Below are 25,353 nucleotides of genomic sequence, written 5' to 3'. Positions count from 1 at the left end.
TGGATATAAACTCACATAATATATTTTTTTTATTAGCGTAGAATTTTTGCCAAAGTATCATGGGCATCTTCAGTACAAGAACACATAATGGCAATTGAACATTAACGGACAACTCTAAAAAGTACCACCTAAGTAGCTAATGCAGGATAACTAAAGAAGTCAGTAAATTTCCTAACTTATTAAAATATATATATGTGTGTGTGTAGGAAGATTGATTTACTCGGTTGATATACATTTTTAAAATGTATATTGAATGACTAGAAACCAAGAAAAATGAAAACAAAGTTTAATAGCACAACTAGTTTCAGCTTGTATCAGCCTTCTTCAGGTGCACATTAAAAAGAAATAACCAGTAAAAACATAGAGGAAATAACTATAAATGCCACAAAAAGTTAGTGCGTATATTGTGTATATATATTTCAACGTTGAAGTGTTGAAGTCTGCGCATTTAAAACTGTTCTCTCGTTGGCTTCATTGTTGGGCATATGCATGTGTGTAGCATCTTGTGAATGCCAGTATTGGATTGTAGCACAATGACAGTCTGAAAGGTTGTAACTCAGGTTGTTGTTGAGATGTAGGGGGTTGAGAATGATTTCTTTAGATTCTATTATCTTCCTTTCTAATTCATTGTAGCAATGGAAAATGTTATTAGACTTGTCCCATAGAACTGTATGGCTAAAGTTTTCTTCATTAGAATTGGCCAAGAACAGAACACGAACTAGACAGAGTGCTGGCTCGCGTTCTCCTGTAACTGACGTCTCTCTTATGTTCTTCAATGCATAACTCAATCGATTTCTCTATTTGGCCAAAGTATGGTATATCACGGTTGCACCAAATCTCCAAAATACCGGGATATTTAAGACTCTGAGTGGTCTTGAGAAAATTGAGTTCTTTATTAAGTTCTATCTCATCATCAAGAAGAGAGTGAGCCTGATGTCCTAGTATAGAAATGATTCCAAACTTTTGAGGAGAATAATGATGGGATTGACTGTGGAGATATCTGTTGGTGTGGGTAGGTTTTCTGTAAATCAAGATTTTTAATTTCTCCAAGAAACGGGTCAGTTTAATGTGTCCAAAAAATGAAGAGAACCATTAGTTTCAAACTCAGCCGTAAATTTTATGTTCGGATGTTGATTATTTAGATGTTCTAGAAAGTTCAGGAGAGATTCACGGCCATGGCTCCAAATCAGAAAAATGCATTTAATATATCTTTTCCAAATTCTTGGTTTTAAAGGATAAGAGGAGATGGCTTTAACTTCCAGCCAGATCTTCTAAATAGATGTTTGCAAGTGCAGGTGACAACAGATTACCTATTGCAAGACCATAATTTTTTTATAGATGGTATCCTGAGTGGATGCAATGAGTAAGTAAGGCCATGAACATTTTAGATAATTTATCTTTGGGTAGTAAAAGAACTTCGTCTGTAGGAACATTGGTAAATAAGGAAGCTATGTCAAAACTTGCCATGATTTCATCTTCCTTAATAATAATAATTTCTTTTATACATGATACAAAATCTGCGGAGTTTTTGATAAAAGACGATGACTTGCCGGAAAAAACATTTGAGAGATTTAGCTAGATATTTGGAAAGGTTATAAGTTGGAGAGTCAATTCCTTCTACGATAGATCGAAGTGGAGTATTTTCCTTATGAATTTTAGGTAGTCCATATAATCGTGGAATTTGCACATGGAGAGAACGAAGAGAAAGGTGTATGTTTTTAGATAGTTCAGAGGTTGTTCTCAGTAGATTGTTGGTCCGGTTGTGGAGTTCATGAGTGGGATCTCTCTCAAGGATCGAGTAAGTGTCACCTCATAAGAATTCAATCATCTTGTTGTGATACTCATCAATGTTAAGAACAACTGTGGCATTGCCTTTATCCGCGGGAAGAATAATTATATTTTTGTTGTTTTGTAACTTCTTAATAGCCTGCCGTTCCGATGAAGAGATGTTGTCTGTAGGTGGTTTGGTGTTATTAATGATGAAAATGGATTCAATGCGGAGTAGGTTTGTCTCTTGGGTAGGAAGAAAGGAGGTAGCTTTTTTGATCTTTGTAAGTAATAATTCTTATGGAATAGATCTAGGAGATAAAACAAAATTTAGGCCTTTCCTGAGGATGCTCACACATACATATATATATATATATATATATATATATATATACAAAATAAAGTTAGCAAGATTATCTGATTTAAAAAGTACTATCTCCCACAAAGGGGATAGACGTAGACCATCGGATCTGTTTAGGTTAGGAGAGTGAAGTAAAGTTTCACATTGTTTCTTTATAAAGCTGTTCCACGACGAACCAACTTTTGTGAAGGACTCTTGTCTTGTTCCACTGAACTCTATATCAAGTGTTGAGGGCATGCTCTGCAAGTCCAGACTGTTCAGGCTCAAGGTATTGAATATAAGACTTTTGTTCTTCTACTGAATAAAAGGAGATCTTCCTGTTTGTGTAAAATAAGATAACCCACAAGAGCAAGGAATATGGTAGATACCTGAGATATGGAAGCTTGTCCTTAGGAGAAGTGAGAAAGGTGGAGATTTTTCTGATGTGGCAAAAGGCAACAAAAAATATTCAGCAGTATTAAAACTTTTGTTGTGCATTCATTAATGCCTTGCACATAAGGGAGATAGGAATAAGAGTTATTTCTTATCTATTTGAAAGCTCTTTTGATGAAAGAATCCTTAAAACCATTAGATAAAATGGTGGAATTAATATATTATTCTTTCTGTAATATTTCATCTGAAAACATAAGGAGTGGACCTGATGAACCAATGTTTTAATAGTTCCAGCCCTTTCACGGGTATGGTGATGAGATTCGGCATGGATATAATGGTTTGTACGAGTTTTCTTCTTCTGAAATAGACTATCATCTGGTTGACTAAGAATTAAACAGTCTATAAAGGCTAACTGCTTATTGGATCCTGGGATGAAGTACTTTTAATTTAGAAAGAAACTGTTGTAACTCAGAGGAAGAGCCATTCCAAATAGCAAAAACATCATCCACATATCCGAACCAGTGAGTAGGTCTATGTGAATCGTTGTCAAAAATACATTGTCCAAGGTGTTCCATGAAGAAGTTGGCAATAGCAGGAGAAATAGGATTGTCCTTTTGATTTGTTGATATAACCATATAGTTGAAGTATACTTCAACAAGGATACTTCAAATAGTTGAAGTATCCTTGTTGTAGTAATTCGATGCTGTCAGATAAAGAAATGTTAGTAAATAAGGAAACAACATCTAAACTAATCATAATATCTGAAACATCCAAATGATCCAAAATTTTATTTCTAAAATCCAAAATATTTTTTATATAAGTAGCAGTTCTTCTAGTTGAAGTAAGTAAATTAGATAAGAATTTAGAAATTTTTGTAAGTGGGACATCCTATACAGTCTATGACTGGTCTTAATGGAATACCTGGTTTATGAACTTTGGGAAGACCATACAATCTAGGTGGACAACCAAAGAAGCTTTTGGGGGGGGGGGGGTGGGGGGGGGGGGGGGTGGGGGGGGGGGGGGGTGGGGGGGGGGGGGGGTGGGGGGGGGGGGGGGTGGGGGGGGGGGGGGGTGGGGGGGGGGGGGGGTGGGGGGGGGGGGGGGTGGGGGGGGGGGGGGGTGGGGGGGGGGGGGGGTGGGGGGGGGGGGGGGTGGGGGGGGGGGGGGGTGGGGGGGGGGGGGGGTGGGGGGGGGGGGGGGTGGGGGGGGGGGGGGGTGGGGGGGGGGGGGGGTGGGGGGGGGGGGGGGTGGGGGGGGGGGGGGGTGGGGGGGGGGGGGGGTGGGGGGGGGGGGGGGTGGGGGGGGGGGGGGGTGGGGGGGGGGGGGGGTGGGGGGGGGGGGGGGTGGGGGGGGGGGGGGGTGGGGGGGGGGGGGGGTGGGGGGGGGGGGGGGTGGGGGGGGGGGGGGGTGGGGGGGGGGGGGGGTGGGGGGGGGGGGGGGTGGGGGGGGGGGGGGGTGGGGGGGGGGGGGGGTGGGGGGGCAGTTACAGGGATAAAATGTAAAGGATATTGTATTTTCAGGGAGGATAGAAGGAACAGGACAGGACAGGAGGTGAGGTATTGCTAATGATAGCTGCAGAATTACAACTAACAACATTAGAAATTAAAGAGATTAGGTCTGAGGGAGATGGTTCATTTGAGGCTACCTGGTGACAGGTCTGTGGAATACTCCCTACGAGGATAGGTTAAAGGTTTGTAGATTACAAAGTTTAGTTGAAAGAAGGAAAAGGGGACGTGATTGAAACTTTTAAGATATTAAAGGGGTTTTATAAAATTGATGCAACTGAAATTTTTCAATATATGTAACAAATAGAGAACTAAGGGCCATCCATGGAAATTGTGTAAGAGTGTGGTTAGTACAGGTGTGTGCAGACCAGATTTTTTTTCATGGAAAGTGGTGATTGAGTGGAATGGATTGCCAGAATTGCGTGTGAGTTCCCTGATGGTGCATGCATTCAAGGAGAGGTATGATAGGATTTGTGTGTGTGATTGTTGATTTGGGTCTCCCACAGTGAGTCTCTGGACTCCATGGAGATATGTAAAATAACAATAAATAATAATAAAAGTATTTTCATTATACAAATTTTATTTTTATTGTTGCTGAAAATTAACTATCAGTTTAGTAATTTTTTGCTGCTTTATAATATATATATATAATGTTATATTATGTAGTGTTTTATATGAAACAATACTTATCTTTTATCTGTTTTAAGAGTTTCCAAGGATTAGGATCTGGATTTGGTATTCTGTTAAAAAAAGTATCATCCCACCGCCCTCTTGTTATAATTATTGATGGACTGGATCAAACAGCAGTTTACAGCAGCAGAGACCTTAATTGGCTACCCAAAGAACTACCAGACAATGTTAAACTCATTATAACTGTTAGAGATGATAATAAAGAACTGGCAGAAATAGAGGTGAAAATGTTGATTTGCTCTTTATTATTTGCCTTTTTTTAGTGCATGTCAGATTATGTAAATTTGTTTATTCATCTATTTATTTGGTTTGTACAGAGAGTTAAATTTTCCTCCCATTTATGATTTTATTGCTTTTTTATGTGCATTTGAAAGCAAACATCACCATGATGTTTTCTTTGCCATGTCCATCTACATTAGTTATCCTATATTCTTGAGTTATCTACATAACTCAAGAATGAATGAACTGATTTTGCTGAAAGATTTTTGTAATGGCAGTTTCTCTTAGAAATTTATAGTACCAGTTACTATTGCAGGTGGCATAAGAGTTAATGCAATTTGAAAACCTTGCTCTTGAGACCAAATATTTTTCAAAACCACTTCACAATAATATAGCAATGCTACAGCACTGAGACAGTTGTCAAGGGTGCTGATGTCAAAGGGATGCCAGTGATGGAATATCTTATTGGTTGTCAAAGGTGTCACACTAAAAAAAGGTGTTGTAGCTACAAATTTGCAATGGGTGCTGCAAATCTTGCTATGCTACTGCCCACTTCAAACCTCCAGTCAGCAGGATGATGATCTCACATAAGATGAAATTCATCTGCCACCTAAAGACATTCACAAACATCCATGCAATGGCAGAATTCAAGTTATCAAGCTTCAGTTGTAAAACAAATGATATCTACTTGGGTAACTAATCTGATAATGTTTAAGACTTGGACAGAAAAATTGTTGAATAATTTAATCTTCTTCTTAAAATTATGATTACCATTTTACAAGACCAAAATACGGTAATATAAAAGACCTTTATTCAAATCACGCCATCCAACCAAAATGCATTTTTCACTGTACCAGAGTATATAACTTTGCTGCATAGGTGACACACAAAGTGGAATTACTTTAGGACACATAATTTTAATTACACCCTTTGGATATAAATGACATTTGATGAATATAATCTTATGCTAATCTTCTTGTTTTTTGGTTATTAATAACAGTAAGATATCTGTAAGCAACAGTTCTTGATATTATTATTAGTAGTAGTATTGACTTCCAAGGCATCAGAAACTCACAAAGAGAGGCCACATATCACCTGAACCAGCTGTCATACTGTTTTTTGAATTCATTCCCAGCCATGGGATGGTGAAGTGTTACTATAACAACCAGTAATATGTGTCCTTTTAGGATAGAGAAGTTGGAAGGAAATGGAACTGAAGGTTTGTGAGTGTATGGTATGAAATGGAGGCAAGCAGGACAAAATATTTAGAGAGATGTTGTTATATGCCAGGGAAAATGAAGGGTGATGAGGGAAATTTTAAATATAGCAATAAATTGGGCAGAGGAAACAGCATACAGTAATAAAGGAACTGAATTTCTGGAATTCTTGAGGGATACATGTATTACACGACATGTGGTAGAGAAAACATGAGGATCAGGAGTTATGGATTTGATCCTAGCATTTAATGATCTAATCATAACTGTAGGTGTCATATAATCAATCATAACTGAAACATCATCCTCAGTACCATTGACAGGGTGTAGCATAGAAGCAGCCTGCCTCACGGCATGGCTTAATAAGGGCCCTTGTTCAGCCATATTGCAGTAGGCACCGTCACTACACTAACAATTCCTATTAGTGTAGCAAGTGCAGAAAGAAGTTTTTCCAAGCTACAGCTGATTAAAAATTATTTGCAAACAGCAATGACCCAAGAAAGGTCAGCAACTATATCGATAGAGGCAGACATAGCTTATCGTTTAAATTTAGAAGAGCTTATAAACAGTTTTATTGTGCTGTAATGATATGTTTTATTTTGTTATGAGTAATGATAATGTTATTTACCTATATTGTAATATCTTTATTCTAATTAGCAGTGTGCGCTTTTTCTCTCGTAACCTTTCTCACGTATTCTACTGCATACTATGTTTATCCACCGACACAGGAAGTTAAAGAGGCAGTGAAGGAAAAGTAGACAGCATACCAAAAGTTCCTGTCAAATAAGTCAGCTTGTGCTCTTAGAGAATATAGAGACAAATGCAGGAATGCTAAACACTGTGTAAAACTAGCTAAACAAAAGTCATGGGAGGACTTTGGCAAGAATATAGAAAATAAATATCAAGAAGGTGGCAAAATATTCTGGAGGTTGTTGAAGAAGCTTAAGAATGGATGAAAGAGTGCTGTAAAAGGAATTAGAGATGATAAAGGTGACATGAAAATGGGAGAAAAAAAGATATCCTTGAAGTATGGAGTAATTACTTTGAAAAACTGCTAAATGAAGCAAGCAGTGATGACAGCACAGTGGTAAAAAACACTGACCAGGCATGCAGTCAGGAATACATATCCATACTTGAAGTAGAAAAAGCCATCAAAGGCTTGAAATGTAGAAAGGCAGCAGGAGTAGATGATATTCGACCAGAAATGCTGAAGTATGATGGTATAAGAGTCTTACAGTGGCTGTGCATAGTTCAGAAAGCCTGGACAGAGGGAATAATTCCCGATGATTGGAGTAGAGCTCTCATAGTACCCATATATAAAAAGGGAAATAAAACTGCATGTGAGAATTACAGAGGTATTTCCCTACAGAGTGTTCCTGGCAAGATCTATGCAAGTATACTTGAGAAACGGTTGAGAAGAATTGTGGAAGAAAAGCTTGGAGAAGAACAAGCTGGATTCAGGCCAAATAGAGGCTGTCAGGATCAGATCTTCACTTTACGACAAATAGTCGAGACAGCATGGGAATATAATAAAGATCTGTATTTAAGTTTTGTCGATTTGGAAAAGTCATATGACAAGGTGCCAAGAGAGAAGCTATTCAATATGCTGCAGTTATGTGGTGTCAATGGGGCATTATATCAAGCAATATTTAGTCTTTATTTGAGCTGTAAGTCAGCAGTTAGAATTGAAGGAAGTACAGGAAGATGGTTTAATGTTAAATCTGGTGTGAGACAAGGATGTACATTATCCCCTAATGAAATAATCTATATGGATCACATTATGAAGGAAAGTGGTATTAAACATGATATCAAAATTGGAGATGTTAATGTCAGCTCTTTACTTTATGCGGATGATGTTATACTTCTAAATAAATCTGCTACAAGTCTGCAAGATTCTCTTACTAAATTGAATAGCTGTTGTAATAGATATGGTATGAAGGTCAGCAATAAAAAGACAAAGACAATGAAAATAGGCAGAATCATTGAAAATGTCAACTGTGTTGTGAATGGAGAACCTGAGGAACAAGTAAAACATTTTAGCAATTTAGGCACGATTTTTACTGAAGATGGTAAATTAAATATAGAAATAGACAACAGAATCAGCAAAGCTGGTATGGTGGGAAGTCAATTGAATAAATTCATATGGAATAAGAGAGAAATTAGACGGAACACTAAATTAGCTGTATACAAGACAGTGTTCAAACCAGTTTTAACTTATGGATCTGAGAGCTGGATCAGAAGTAAAACACTTGACCAAAGACTAGAGACCACAGATATGAGAGTCCTGAGAAAGATTATAGGCATGAACAGATGGCATCAATGGCAATATTAAAAACGAGGATATTAGGAAAGAACTTGACATTGTCAGCATCCAGGAATGCATTAGCAGAGCTAATCTCAGGTGGTAATGTCACTTAAACAGAATGGGCGAAGAAAGATTAGCAAAACAAGTGTTCTCTGCCAAGTTGGCAGCAAAACGACCCAGAGGAAGACCAAGATATAGGTCTATTGATACGGTACAAAGTGCCTTAGACGATAGAAATATAAGATCTGATAATGTTGTTGTCTTGACAAGTAACAGACTGATTTGGAGGAGAATTGTGGATAGGAAATTAATAATGATGTAATTTTTTTCATGTAGTACTATCATATCCTGTACACCCCTTGAGGGTACATGGCAGGAATTTGATGATGATGATGATTATTATTATTATTTGACACATCCAGGGAATCCTAAGACTCATCGGGGTGGGGGGGGGGGACCTATTTTACAACTCTCTGTCTCCACCACTCAACCTCATCCACAACCCGCCTCATCTACACCAACACCATCTACTGTTTACCATCACCACTATTATTTTCACAGACAATCACAAACATCCATGCCCACGGCGGGATTCGAACCTGCAGCCTTTTGACTGGAGAGCGGATATGCTAACCACTCGGCCAACCAGGCCGGCTTTACCAGTCATATACCTATGAACACTGGAAAATGTATTTTTTTTATATCGGCTGAAGACTTAGTAGTACGTCTGGTAGATCTCTCTCTCTCTCTCCCTCTCTTACTAACATGAATTCTTTCAACTAAGTTTATATAAACAGTCGTGGTTCTTAATTACTTAAACTGCACTTTGATTGCCTTAGTTGTTTCCCGCTTACAAGTCCAATCTTTTTTTTTTTTAGGAACAGTGCAGTTGTAAAATAAAATAACAGGCGCCACTCTATTGATACATAATTAAACCACATTTATTTACATTAATAATAAAGTACATTAATTAAGCGATAGGGAGGTTACTCTCTCTACCTATCCTTCAGACTTTTGATATAAAAAAAACAAACTTTCCCTTTCCAATACTAAATGACTATACAATATAATTACTCTGTTATTTCTCTGCTTACTAGGTCAAAGTTACTGAAACTAATTTTCTCACAAAGAGGTTAGCTAGCCATGGCAAGTTACCATTACAATTTATATCTCAATTAATAACAACTCAGAGGACTTTCTTAGATACATCTTGATACTATTTCTTATCAGTCCATCTATGTATGACATATCTCCTAGATTACAAAAGAATGTACAATAAAGGATAAAACAAACTTACAGAGTTCTTTGTCACACACTCTTCCAGAAGTCTTGCATTAAAATCTGTGCACCTTTTCTTCCATCTCAGGCCTTTGGCTTCTGTCTGGAGAGTTTTGCTTTTGGGGGGGGGGGCAATTCATCGGAATATTGGCGTGTCTTGGACTGCAATCTTCCAGGTACTCAAAAGCTCAGGCTAGAAGTTTCAGCATCCAAGCTTGAAGATGGTTCTTCAGCTTTTGGTTTCGATTGACTTCCCACAGCAAATAGACATCCGACCGGCTCTGGATCTCTGCCGTGGGTTCACCGTAACTTCTGGTTCTCCTCTGCTTATGGTCTACACCTCGCCTCTGCTCTGGTTCCGACTGTCCTCTGCTGTGGTTTTGACTGCCTCTCCTCTGTAACTGGGGGACCTTGCCTCTTCTCTTTGCCGACTTCTGATGCCTCTCTGCCGACAACTGCCTCTCTTTCTTGGTAACTGGGGCCTTGCCTTTCCTTTGCCGACTTTTGATGACTCTTTGCTGACGACTGCCTCTCCTTTGTAACTGGGGCCTCTCCTTATTGGTAACTGGGGCCTTGCCTTTCCTTTGCCGACTTTTGATGACTCTTTGCTGACGACTGCCTCTCCTTTGTAACTGGGGCCTCTCCTTATTGGTAACTGGGGCCTGTCTCTGCCGACTTCCGATGACTCTTTGCTGACGCTTACCTTTCCTCTGTAACTAGGGCCTTGCCTCTCCTGCTGATTCCTGATGTTTGGCTCAGTCCCCTTTTATTTTGCGATCTCTGGACCTTGCACTAAAGATTGTAAATCCCAAAGAAATTGGCATTTCTCCTTGATCTTTTTGTTAAGGCCGACTCATTCTTTCTTCTCCTCCGTGCACACTCTTTTTTCTTGTTTTGTTGGGCAGCGGAAACTTCTCTGAAACTAGCGGATCTCTTTGATACTTAACTCCGAAGACATTTATGCTCAAAGCCCGCAAACAACTTTTACACATTTAGTCGTAAACAACTTTCTTGTGCTCTTATATGTAGCTATAATACAAAGTTCCAATAGGAAAGCACTGCCTTTGTTGTTCACTTTCTAGAAATCTTAGTAAATACAGTAAATACAACCAATTCCCATAGAGTTAATTACATTAATATTAAACATAAAATATATAGAAACAAACAAGGTTATTTTTAAAACAGTTCTCGTGAGACTTGACCTCTGTAAAATCGATGTAAAGCACTTTGGTATTTTTAGGCTACTACATCAAATTTTACAGTGCGATATCCCCGTAGAACAAACATTTAATTAATATTATTATGTAATTGTTTTGCATTAATGTTTCTCTTGCAATAAAAACAAAACGGTGACTGAAGATTTTCTTATATTTTTGTCTTATAATCCATCAGGGACATTAATTGTTTGCCTCTAGGCACGATCTAATCTGCTGATGTCCCTGATTATCCTCATTCCCATTTGGCGAGAGTGACTATGCAGTCTGGACTTAGAGGTTAAATAGACATGTAGAAGTTTCAAGGAGAAAGGAATTATGTGGAATTATAGTGCAGGTGATTATAATAGTCTTAGAAATTGGATTGTGGCAGTTTTGTGGAGGGAATAATTCAAATGCAGAGAGAAATCTGCAGTGCATGGGAATTAGTGAAGAAATATTTTATCAGAAGCAGTGGCAAATTGCATACTTCATGGCAGTTGTTTGTGTGCATGTGGGGGGGGGGGGCATAATTTGGGATTAATTGGATGACTAATGAAATCAAACAGGAATGACAGATGAAAAAGAAGTTAATGAAAAAAGTACAAAGAAAGAAGTGGAGAGCATTTAAATGAGGAATTAAGATTCAATTCTTTCATTAATGTAGCCAGTAGGCTACATTAATGAAAGAATTAATGAATTCATCTACATTATTGTAGATGAATCACTGTTAGATAGAGATAGCAGTTGAGTGACCAATTCAGAAGACATAGTGGAGTTCTTAATGATCACTTTATTGGGTATTTCGTCTTGGAAAAGAAGCTTTTATTCTTAGAGGAGGGTAAGATAGTGCTCAGGCATAGGCATGGTACTAGAATGGAGGTATAAAACTATAGACTAGTTTGTATTTCTTCTGGGAAGATGAGGATGATATCATCTCTAAGGGTTAGCATGGATTTGTTACCAGACACTCTTGTTTCTGTAATCTGATTGCCTTTTATCATAAAATGATGAGGAAAGGGTATGTATTCTCCCTTTTTTTATGAAAAGGCATTTGACAGGATTCCACATGATATGGTAATATTTGAGTTGCAATGTATGTATTTAGATTGAAGATATCAAGTTAGTGAATTGGATTGGAAATTGGTGGAGAGAGAGTTGTGATGAATTGGGAAGCAGTATCAAGGAAAAGGGATGCTGCAAGTAGGATTCCACAGGGCTCACTACTGGGATCTTTACTGTTTAACCCTTATTTCAATGATGTTGTCATCGGACTGCAGGGAGATATTCAGTTATTTGCAGGTGATGTGAAGGGTTATTAGTATTAGTGCCAATGATGTTGTCCTTCAAGAGGATTTGAATAAGCTGGACAGGTGGTGAATAAATGGGAATATCAGTCGAATACAACTAAATATGAGATTTAAGTTTGAGATCAACAAGTGAATGTTTGCCTACTCTGCTGAAGTGTGCAATCATTGCTCTATTAGAGGATGTGAAGGTAAGAGATCCTTGAGGTGATAGTCAACAAAAGTTTGATGTTTAGGGGATATATTGTAAATATGGTGAAGGTAATCCAGAGGATTGCTGCAATGTTGAGAAGGAGATTGACCAGCAGATATAAAAGGAGGGTTATTCCATTGTATTCCATTGTACGGGTATCTCCATGGAGTCGGTAGACTCATCGCGGGAGACCCAAACTAGCAAAACAATATCTGTCACATCTCTTCTTGAATTCATTTACAGACGAAGAGCTCACAACTAAGTCAGGCAATGAATTCCACTCATTCACCACCCTCCAAGCAAAAAACCTTGTTCCGACACCCTTGTTAACCACACTCTTCTTTAATTTCCAGGGATGACCTCTTGTTCTTCCATCACTATCACACAGCTGAAACATTTCCCCTGCATCAATCCTGTAAAAACCTTTCAGTAATTTAAATGTTTCTATCATATCCCCTCTTCTCTGCCTATCAACCAATCTCTGCAATCCACAAGCTCTCAATCTATCAATGTAGGGAGCATTTTTTACATCACTCTAACTTGGTCACTTTTCTCTGAACCCTCTCCACAGCCTCCTTATCTCCAAGGAATCCAGGTGACCAGACCCGAGCATAGTAATCCAAATGTGGAAGTATCAACACTTTATAAAGGGGAATAATAACCTCTTTATCTCTGGATGTCAGTGTGTTCCTCAACAACCAAGTAATCCTATGTATGTGCAATCTTGGACACCTTAGCAATGTGTCCTCTGAACTTCATCTCCCTATCTACCAACACCCCTAAGTCCCTAGCCTCATCAATCTCTTGGAGTACTGTTCCATCAATGTAGTACACAGCTGGTAATCTTTTAATCCCAAAATGCATGACTTTACACTTTTCCATATTGAACTGACATCCATTATCTTTTGCCCATTCTACCAGCTTATTTAAATCATCCTGCAAACTTTCAACATCAGCTTGATTTTTTATTGCGCTACCCAACTTTGCATCATCAGCAAGCAGCTGAATATCTCCCTGTAAGCCATTTCCTGTATCATTTATATACAAATTAAACAACAATGGCCCAAGCACAGAGCCCTGAGGCACACCACTGGTCACCTGCCTCATTCTGGACTCGGCTCCTCCATACACCACCTTATGGTATCTCTCCCTGAGCCATTCCCATCTGCTCCAATTTGCGTAACAGTGTTCCATTGGGTATCCTGTCAAAAGCCTTAGCAAAATCCAGAAGCACCACCGTGTAGCCAGTTCCTTTGTCCAACTCAGATGTCATTCTATTATGAAAAGTGAATAGATTGCTAAGACAGGATCTACCTTTAACAAAACCATGTTGGCCTCTATAGAGTACTGATCCACCCATTCTTGAATTTTGTCTTTAACCAACTTTTCCAATACTTTTACCACTACTCCTGAGATGGTGATTGGTCTGCAATTAACTACCGCAGTTTTAGAGCCACCCTTATGCAAAGGAACCACTTTGCCTAACTTCCACTCCCTAGGGACTATACCAGAGTTCAAACTTAAATTAAATATCCAAGTAAGAGGGGTTGACAATTCATTTGCACATTCACGCAACACCCAAGCTGATATTCCATCTAAGCCTACAGCAGTGTCTGCATTTAAATTTTGCAATATATTAAATACCTTTGATTCTTTAGCTTCAATTCTCACATTAGTTATTGCTACAGGTATAGAGATATCCTCACTTGGGTGATAGACTTTTCAAAAGTGATCACTCAGTAACTCGACTATTACATCTGATTTTGTCACCTCAATACCATCAGCGCCCACTAAAGTTATCCTTCCGAAGTCATTCTTCCTCTTACTTGCTACATAGTAGAAGAACTCTTTGGATTACTCTTGATCTCTTTGGCTAAGGTCTTCTACTATGTAGCAAGTAAGAGGAAGAATGACTTCGGAAGGATAACTTTAGTGGGCGCTGATGGTATTGATTTAGCTTTTCTTACTATGCTGGTAACCTTCCTAGCTTGAGCCTTGTACTGCTCATGGGTGTACTGATCGCCTTTCTCCTTGTAAATCCTCCATAACATTTTCTTTTTTTGCAGATCAAGCTTGATACTACTGCTCATCCATCTAACGCCTGCCTTGTTTGACTTCCTGATCATGGGGGACACAATCTGATATTGCTTTCCTCAGATACCCACTGATTTTTATCCCATGCACTGCTAACATCTTTCCCCTGCAATATGTTCTGCCATGGGATGGCTGCAAGCTCACTCCAAAGCTTATTATAATTGCCTAACCTGTAGTTCTGTATTTACCCCTTCTTAACAGAAAAATCCACAGATTTTGCAACCTCCCAAGTCAATACCACATGATCGCTTTCACCAATTGGAGGTAACGAGGACACCTTACTTATGCATATAACCTCTGAACCAATAACCGATATTGTGTTCAGATATGGTAACAGAGCTTTGAAGGGATAAAGTAAACTTGGATAGGGTACAAATGGGAATAACAAAAATATTAGGACTGTATAGTGTTGGTTATGAGGATAGACAAACAAATATACTGCAGAGTTTGGTGGAGAGAAGATGTAGGGTCCCCCCCACCTTCCTGTGGTTGAGATGTTTCAGCTATTAAGTGCTATTTCATCATCATCATCAAATTCCTGCCATGTACCCTCAAGGGGTGTACAAAATTTACATCATTACTAACTTCCTATCTACAATTTTCCTCCAAATCAATCTGTTACCTGTCAAGACTCCAACATTATCATATCTTATATTTCTATCTTCTAAGGCACTTTTTACTGTATCGATTCACCTATATCTTGGTCTTCCTCTGGGTCGTTTTCCTGCCAACCTGGCAGAGAACACTTGTTTTGCTAATCTTTCCTCTTCCATTCTGTTTAAGTGACCATACCACCTGAGATTAGCTCTGCTAACACATTCCTGGATGCTGACAAATGTCAAATTCTTTCCTTCTATCCTCGTTTTTAATATGATATTGCCATTGATGCCATCTGTTCATGCCCCTAATCTTTCTCAGGACTCTCATATCTGTTATCTCTAGTCTTTGGTCAAGTGTTTTACTTCTGACCCAGCTCTCAGATCCATAAGTTAAAATTAGTTTGAACACTGTCTTGTATACAGCTAATTTAGTGTTTTGACTAATTTCTCTCTTATTCCATATAAATTTATTCAGTTGACTTCCTACTATAACAGCTTTGTTGATTCTGTTGTCTAAACTGTGAGTGAGCAGGAGGTATTTGAGGAAATAAATAACCTTGATGTCAATAAAGCAATAGGATTTGATGACATATCACCATGTGTTTTAAGGGAATGTTCAAGGGAATTGGCATGCCTGTTTAATAAGACTCTTACAACAGCACAGGTTCCAAGGAAGTGGAAGAAAGGTAAAATTGTTCCACTGCATAAAAGTGGTGATAAGGCTGTGGCAAAATTATAGCCAATCTGTATGTCTGGAGTTGTGGTGAAGGTACTAGAGAGAGATTCGTGAGAAGTAGGATACAGAAATGGGTTGATAACGGTAGTATTCTCTGGGGTTATCGGCATTGGTTTGTTAAAGGGAGATCATGTTTTACTAACTTATATACTATAACAAGGTGAAAAATATCTTGGACAGAGGAGATGCATATACAGCCGTATACTTTGATTTTGCAAAATATTTTGATAGACTGCCACATGACAAGCTGTTAAATAAATTGAAATAGATGAGATTGGATAACAGAGTTGGATTGGTGACTGGCTATCAGATAGGTATCAGAAAGTTGTATGCGGGAGTGCAGTATCCTGAAAGAAGAAAGTCACTAGTAGTATGCCTCAGGGGCTCAGTTTTGGAATCATTTGTGTTCAATTTGTATGTTAATGATATTGGGAATGGTTTAACTGATGATATGCAGCTTTTGCAGATTAAGAAAAATTGGGGAGAGAGCAATGCAAAGTCAAACAGATGTTGTGACCTTACAATAGGACTTGAACAGATTGCACAAATGGACAGGTAAGTGGAACCGTCACTTCAATGTTGCAAAGTGTAAGATTTTGAAATTTGGTAAGCAATGATGCAATGCAAAGTATATACTTGGTGGGGAAACTTGAAAAGAGGTAGAGGAGATGAGAGATCTTAGAGTGGTGGTAGACAAGGACCAAAAAAGTTCAGGAGTCACATTACACAAGTTGTGAACTCATCATATCAGATAATGACAATGATGTGGAGGACCTTGATGTGCAGAAATAAAGAGAGTATGGTTCCATTGTGTAAGACCTTAATCAGGCCTCATATGGATTATTGTACACAGATTTGGTCACCTGGTTCTCATGGGAACAAGGGTACATTAGGGTGAAGAGAATATTCACAAAGATGGTTAATGATCTATGGAATGTGGAGTACCATGACAGATTGAGAGAATGTAAATTGCAAAGCCTTGTGAATAGGAGGAGGAGGAATGTGATTGAGACCTGTAAGTCATCAGGTTGACATGGAAGAGATTCTTCATAAAATGGGAGTTGGGGGATTGGGGGCAGAACAAGAGGCTGCCACTGGAAACTGTATAAGGAAAGTGACTCCATGGATGTCAAATGTTTATAATAATAATAAATGAGTAGTTCTTTTGTTTGGAAAAACAAAGGAAAGGAATAAGAACAAGGTCATCCCCAGAAGTTTCAAAACGAAGTGGTGAGTAAAAGGATGAGAATTTTTTTTTGAATGGTGGTTAGCCTATAGAATCCATTAACTGGGAGAGTAATGATAAGAGTAACAAATTTAAGGATCAGCATTGCAGGAGAGACTTTGTATTATCTGAGATGGGCCTTTTGACCACATTGAAGTTCTAAATAATAATAATACTTTATTTAGACATATAACTTCATCTGCATAATGTAAGGAGCTATGCTGATCCATTTTTAATATTAGATTTAATGCCATATTCTTTCATGATATGATTAGATGAAGCATAACAATGCAGACAGTATGCATCCTTCTCTTACACTGACTTTATATCAGCCTGTTATCTTCCTGTGCTCCTTCAGTTCTAACAGATTTACAACTTAAGCATATACCATGCATGTTTCTGTAAATGCTCCATTTAAACCTTATCGTATGCATTTTGTAGATCGACAAAACTTAAATACATATGCTTGTTTGATTTTAAATATTTCTCATCTGATTATCTTAAAGTGAAAATATCATCCTGACAATTCCTATTTGGCATGAACCCAGGTTTCTCTTTCAAATTTTTCTTAGCCTCTTCTCAAGTGTGCTTGCATAAAATTTGCCTGGAACACTGTGAAATTCCTCTCTATTCTTACATTCATATTTATTTTACTTTTTTTTTTATGGATGGATTAGAGCTTTTCCCAGTCATCTGGAATTTGAACTTCTCACCATACCTTCTGAATTATGCAGTGTAGCCACCAGTACAGTAACGAGGATATGAAATGCCTGTGGCAAGTGTCTAACTTGCGCCCCCCCCACAACACAAAAATGACAAAAATTTTGAAAAATTTAAATGTAACAAGTTAAATTTTACTAAATGCAATATGTTAAATACTTACTATTAACCCCATCAAAATGAGTTGCAGTGTGTTGCAGAATTTGTGTGTGTAAAGCAGTGTATTGCCGAAATTTAAATTTCAATATAAAATAGCGGACTTTTGTATCTATTTATTTATTTTTATTTTTTACATTTTTTACATTTTGCACCCCAAACCTAGTTGCTTCTGTGAGCCCTCTTTCACCATGCCCTCGTTACGGCACTAGTAGCCACTGTAAATCTTTTTATTTATTTTATTTTATTTTATTTTTTAACCTCATGTATTAATACATACTTCTGATTGCCTTTCAGAATATTGTTATTATTATTATTACCCCAAGACCTCATGGAGTCAAAGAATCATCTGGGAGGTCTTTTTATCACACACCCATCTCATCATACCATGTCTTAAACACACTCAAACTCCTTGCAGACACCACACTCTCAGGCAAGGCATTCTAATCATTCACAACTCTGCACGAAAAAAACCTGCCTCTCACACCCTCTTTATACAGTTTCCAGATGACCTCTGGTTCTCCCCTGATCTCCCACTATTCTCTGTAGAACTTCTCCACCATTGATCCTATAACAACCCCTTACCAACTTGTAGGTCTCTATCATATCTCCTCTCTTCTTCCTGTCCACCAGACTCTGCAAATTACATCTTCTCAATCTTTCCTCATACTCGACATTCCAGAGGTCAGAAACTACCTTAGTTAGTCACCTTTGGACCCTTTCCCACATCTCTTCATCCTTCTGAAAACCTGGTGACCAAATCAGGGCACAATAGTCCATGTGTGGCCTAATCAAAGCCTTATACAACGGAACAAGAATCTCCCTACTTCTACACGTCAGTGTCCTCTGCATATTTTCTACTTCAATTTTATCACTCTCATTTAACAGTCTAAGTAATCTAAGTAATTACTCTGGATGTCTGAGATGAGAGCTGAGATGTGATTTTAAGATGATGAATTCATCTGAGGTTTCTGTGCTGTGTATTGGTGTAACCGTGCTTCAGGAGGTTATTGAGATTTAGGATCTGGAGGTGATAGCAGAAAGAGGCTCAAAGTTGAGTGCATATTGCAAGTGTTATAAAGACTATGCATTGCACATTGTTGCTATGATGATAAGCAACACCTAGTATACATAAGGAGGTAGTTGTAATACTGCATAAGACATTGGTCTCAAATGACAATGGATTATTGTACACACATTTGATCACTTAGTTTTCATTGTGATGGGGATGTAGTGATCAGTGAATATCAGGATTCTGAAATTGGGTTATTCAAGAGTTGAGTAGCCATAGTTTGTGAGGACATTTTATGGGGTTAATTTAGAAGGTTTTGGGACTTCACAATGAGACTTATTGTGCAGTCCTAATTAACTCTGTAAAATGATCCATGGAGATGAGCAGTCAATAATAATTTTTATTTCTAAATACAACTAATGCTATGTGAATTAAAATAATTCTGAGTCAAAAATTAATTTGTTTTTAATGTTTTCTTATAGAAGTTACTTGATGAGGAGAGGTGCTTCCTGTTCATCCCCCATCCATCCTTAGCTGAGGCAACCGACATCGTGCATAATGTCTTCCAGCAAAATAGAAGAGAAATCACTGAGTCCCAAAAGCAGATTGTGGAATCATCTCTTGAGGAATGTCTTGATGCACGATATGCACACTTACTTGGTCAAGTGGGTGTCCACTGGAATAGTTTGCAAACTACAGAAGACATTGTAATGGAAAAGACTGCAGAAGGAATCATCTTGCACTTGTTAACACAACTTGAAGGATCTGTGAGTGCCCCTCTGTTAACTTTTGTTCTAGGTTTATTAGTGGCCTCCAAACATGGGTTATCAGATAGTGAGGTCATAGATTTAGTCTCATGTGAAGACAGTGCATTGACCAGAGCTTTTAGCAAAGAAGTTCCTAATGTGAGGAGACTTCCATATGTATTGTGGGCTTTCATCAAAAGACAACTCTTACCTCTCTTGTGGACACGGATTGTGGGAGGGAGAAGTCTTACCTGGACCTCCAGTGAAGCATCTCGAACAGTGCTTGCAGATTATGTTCATCAACACAAGGAAAAAAACTTTTATTCAAATGCATTGATGGATTACTTTTATGGAAAATGGGCTGATGGGAAAAAAAAACCTGTTGGAGATACAGGAGAAGCCAAAGACAGATATGTACTAGAACAGCCAGTAGCTTATGGATCAAATCCCAACCGAAGGAAGTTAGAAGAGTTACCACCCCACTGCCTGTACAGTAGCCAGGATATTGTACAAGACTTTCTTTTTGACAGCACCTGGCTTCTGTATAAATTCTGTGGCTCAGATCCTTATCAGTTTCTTGAAGATATCAGTTTAGTGAAGGTCCAAAATGCTGAACTTAAGCTACTGTATGAACTAGTCCAACTTGCAAGCTATGCTCTGCGTTATGATGGATCCCAGTTTTTTGCTCAGGTTTATGGAAGGATGTCCAAAGCAATGGCTGATGGAAGCTGCAGTGACAAATATCCATCTATCAGTAAAATATTTGGCATTGCATGCAAGCCTCCACTTTCTAGTCTCCTACCATTAAGCTCATGCTTACGAGAGCCCACCCAAGAAAACATCCACCAGACTGATGAAGAAAGTAATGCAGTAACTCCTTTGGCAGGACTTTACACGATCAAGGATGATGTAGCCCATGTGATCTCACTATCCCCAGATAAGGGAGAGATAATTCTGTGGAACATTTATGAACAGGCACCAGTGAGGACTATAATAGGTGTTAATCAACCAAAGGATATTCGAATGATAAACAAGTATCGTGCCTTGGTACTATGTAACCGAGAACTCAAAGTATACAATCTGGATGAAGGAGTTCTTGCTATTAAACTGAAAGGTGTGATGAACCAAAAAATGGCTTACTATGGCCTTCATGATGAGAACTATGTGGTGGCACTGTCTCGCAACAGGATGTATGTGAATATGATGAATCTCAACACTGGAGATCTTGAAACAACATTTAAAGTTGGAGAGGATAGGTAGGTTGAAATTGTATGGCATATATATATATATATATATATATATATTAACTTTAAAAATCTCGGTCTCAGTTATCTATATATGGACATCTATTCCTAATAGGTCATTCATGTGATCACTCTCTCTCTTTCACTCACTCACTCACATACTTAATATGTTAAATCCACAGTTAATTAATTTGGCCTCATGTGAACATAATTTGATCAGCAGTCTTTTAATTCTGTGAGTTGTCTAACTTGTTTGCATTTTTCTGTAAGGGAAACAGTTTGAGTTTCTGGGAGGAAAAACAGTGACACAACTGTGTGAGCCTGGCTAACTGAAAGGGAGTTAAGGTGAAATGTATATCTATAAATCCAGTATCTCCTAGACTGGATTTAAATCCAGATATTTCCAACAAAGGGCATTTCTCACTTCTATTTTAGCAAATAGGTTTATGCCATTAATTAATGTGAAATTTAAATTGCAAATCATTGCAGTTACAAATATTAAAATGCCTTATTAGTATACCTTAATATTTGACAGACAATTTTATAATATTTTTTTTTCAAACAGTTAAATATTATAACAAGGATGCCATTGCATCTTTCTATACACAAGATGCTCCATAAAAAGCATACACGTCATTACTGATGTAATATATATTATTACGTATAAATGTTTTATATACTTATATTTCTATAAATTAATCAAATAAAATACAATTACAATTGCAGAATGTGATGCAGCATATGCATATGTATTTCTCATTTATATATTTTTGTTATGTGACTTCCACCCACAAAAGGTTGTAAGCCTGTATTACATGGGTAGATTAAGGTGTTTATTTTCATTTATTATTATTTTTAATATTTTTATTTATATATTACATAATCTAGCACCATGTTCGAGAGAACAAACATGGAATTTTTAGTCACTTCAGGCTTCCAATAATCACAGTAGTGATTTCACACTGAGTGATGAAATTTATCTCCCATCTAAAGACAATCACAACTTCCATGCCCAAGGTGGGATTTGAAACTGTTGTTGGGAGAGCATCTGTGTAGACCATTGGGGCACTATAAAGGTGATATACTTCTAATTTTTTAGAAGACAACATAAACTAAATTATTAATTATCAAAACTTTAATTAATAACAGTATATATTTTGGCAGTGTTACATTGCTATCTTCAGGGATCGCAAAACAAAGATATGTGCACACAGGCACTTATACTAAGTAAATGAGGCTGAAGAAAGGCAACTGAAGTTGGTCCTAGAATCAAAAAAATGCCCCATAGCAAGCTAAACTGGGTTGTCTTGGCAAGCTCTGCTTCTAGTGTAGTGTCGACCAAGAGAACATGGGTGGCAGCCAAGCCAAATTTCCCCCAGATATCTATTTTAGTTCACCTATACACCTGTTTCAGTTCACCATGAACTTAGGCTATTTCATATGGCAAGGAAAATTCTACAAACAGATAGAGGGGGACAGCCATGCATTCTCCACTCTCTACTCCTATAATAAATTTAGTTTAATCCTTTATCCAAGTGTGAGCAAACAAAGTTTGTGCCTGAAAGTATCTTCAGGACTGGGATAAGGTAGTACAACACCGGCAATTCATTGCAAAGGTGGAGCGATAAACTTTCAACTCACTACTCCTGGCCAACTTCTTTATGGAGATCTTTGAAGAAGCCTTAAACTCTGTCCCAAATACACCCACTGTCTGGCTCTGCTATGTGGATGATGTGTTTGCCATTTGGCCTTATGTCCTGGATACACTCCACAATTTCTCAACACACTTAAACACTCAACACTCCAGGATCCAATTTACCTTGGAAAAGGAAAACAACAGTCTCCCTTTCCTAGACACTCTGATTACATGTCAGCCTAATGGGTCCCTGGCTTTTTCTGTTTCCAGAAAACCTACACATACAGGTAGTACATTCACCAGTACTCTCACCTCTCAATAATATAAGATTATAAAAACCCTATATAATAGGGCAAAATTAATCAGTTCAGATAAAAATGTCCAAACTACTGAACTTAACCATATCCTTAACACCTTACCCAATGGCTACAACCCCCCCCCCCAAAAAAAAATATTAAAACCAGTTAACCACCCCCTCCTTCCCCTTCATAGCAAAGATTACTCTAAATCTATCAGCATTCCATATATCTATGGTACATCTGAAAAACTAAAAAATCCTAAGAAAATATGACCTCACAACTAGTTACAAACCACAAAGTGGATAATAAATTAGCATCTCTTATCTGCTCCACCAAAGACCAGCCACTTCCTCTAGACCAGTGTTTCTTAATGTGGGGGCATATGCCCCACAGGGGAGCAATTTGAATATTTGGGGGGGGGGGTAATTAGAAAATGATGTTGCATTCGTCACTCATTACTGATATACTCAAAAAAAAACTCACCATTGTTGGCGAGGGGGGGGGGGACATCAAAATCTTTGAGGTGTTGAGGTGGGCATGATCCAAAAAACATTGGGAAATACTGCCCCAGATCTACCTGGAGTATATCAGGTCCCTTGCAGTTACAAACTGTTCTACTATGGCCAAACAGGCAAGACAGCCAATATCAGGATATCCAAACACAAGGACTATATCCAGTTCCACCAATACAGCTACTCAGGACTTGCTGCCATGCATTGGACACCCACCACAGAATATGCTGGAAAAAGGCTACTTATTACACTGCAGCAAGTACAAGGCACAAAAAGATTATTCCTTGAATCAGCCTCACCTCTGAAAAACTTCCCTAACATCAACAAATTTAGGTCTATGAGATTGCCCCAAATTTGGGAAGCAATACATTCTAAGATCATCAGCCCAATGGCCACGACAACCCAATTTAGCCTGCTAGGGGGCACCTTTTAGGACTCAAGGACCAACTTCAGTTGCCTTTCTTCACCCTCGTTTGTTTAGTGTAAGTGCCTGCATGCACATATCCTTCTTATAATTACCTTTTATAATTAATAATTTAGTTTATGTTGTAATTTCCTAAAAAATTAGAAGTATGTCTAACCAATGTATAAGCTTATCTACAAGAATATAAAGGTGACAGTCCTAACATACTCTCTCTCCAGGTTTCTGTCTTGAGATTTCCTTAACAAAGTGGATAACAAAGAATTAGTACATTTTATAATATTTATCCAAGTGATTCTAGGTCATTCTTCAAAGGTTTTCTGTAGCACTTCATCTCGAAGGGCCAATAGTCTTTTCTCATCTTCCTTTAGCAATGTTCAACACTCACATCCATATAGTAAGACAGAGTTAACAAGGGAATCGATGAGGTAGAGTCTTGTAGTTACCTATATTTTATATTGTCCTTCTAAAGCGGCTGTAACCTCTGAAGAGTTGCTTTAGCATTGTGTGCTTTAATGTCATGTTTGGACTGGCAATCTATGTGTTGTACATTTCCCAAGTAGGTGAATATTTCTTCTTCCAGTTTTTCATTGTTAACTGAAATTTTCATAGCCTTATTTTCCCAAAGACGTTTTTTTGATTTGTGGCTAATCTTTAATCTGTAATCATTAAGCACCTCAGAAACTCTGTCAGTGTTATCAGTGTATCTGAGATTATTGATTATTTTGCCACCAATTTTAATTCCAATACCACTGTTTTCCAAGGCTAAGATTATTATATTATAATATTCCAAATAAAGATTAAAAAGCATAAGTAAAAGTATGCAGCTTTGACACAAACCTCTTTCTATTTTGAAAAGCTTGCTGTAATTGCCATTGTATTAACATTTTTGAGGAATGGTAAAGGGTTTTAATTACTCATACTATTTTATTATCTATTCCATACTGGTTCAGTATTTTCTATAATGCCTCATACTAGTGGTTCTTAACCTTTTAGTAGTCACGGCCCCCTAAGTGTCCTGAAATATTTTTGTGGCCCCCTAGTTTGTAGTAGCATAATAATAATTAAACTTTTTTTAAAAAAAAGAAAATAGTGGTTTTACTTACTGATTATAGTGACAAAAAAATCAGAAAAGAAAAATCAACTTAAATGTATTTTAATGAGACCTCTGTTGTTGAACACTCTCTACTAATTTGTTTAATCTTGCTTCAATTGTGTTACTCAAGGCTATTTGCATGCAGGAGTCCATTTTGTTGTTTTGTTTTAATATTTACCATTGTAGAAAATCCCTTTTCACACAAATATGTAGAAACAAAATGCAACAAATTTTGAATGGCAATGGTAAACAGGTGCGGATATTCCCTCCACATATGTATCCAAAATTGGACCAAACTTTTTTTCTTTATGAAGCTTTTACTAATGATTTATTTCTAACAGTTATTGCATTCATGATGGACTTATGATTTTTCATTTCATCCTTTCTTCTTATAAAAACTCTTCTGGCTTATCTTTATATTGCTGATGCTTCATTTCTAAATGCCTTCTTGAT

General features: G+C 37.9%; 1 protein-coding gene across 1 annotated transcript in view; it reads left to right on the top strand.

The window, feature by feature from the left end:
• Positions 1-1,375: 1,375 nt before the first annotated feature.
• The window catches only part of LOC150103429 (NACHT domain- and WD repeat-containing protein 1), a 102,040-nt gene continuing 78,062 nt past the window's right edge, over positions 1,376-25,353 (top strand). Inside the window, exons 1-3 of the mRNA XM_090398480.1 lie at positions 1,376-1,435; positions 4,713-4,916; positions 19,429-20,948. Coding sequence (XP_090254606.1) covers positions 1,376-1,435; positions 4,713-4,916; positions 19,429-20,948 — 1,784 coding nt within the window. The remainder of the gene's footprint in view (positions 1,436-4,712; positions 4,917-19,428; positions 20,949-25,353) is intronic.

This window comes from Typopeltis vanoorti, chromosome 9 (assembly GCF_054136105.1).
Source record: "Typopeltis vanoorti isolate ZY-2024b chromosome 9, IOZ_Tvanoo_1.0, whole genome shotgun sequence".
NCBI lineage: Eukaryota > Metazoa > Arthropoda > Arachnida > Uropygi > Thelyphonidae > Typopeltis > Typopeltis vanoorti.
The sequence above is the reverse complement of the archived record's forward strand: the minus strand, read 5'-3'. Positions and strand labels throughout refer to the sequence as shown.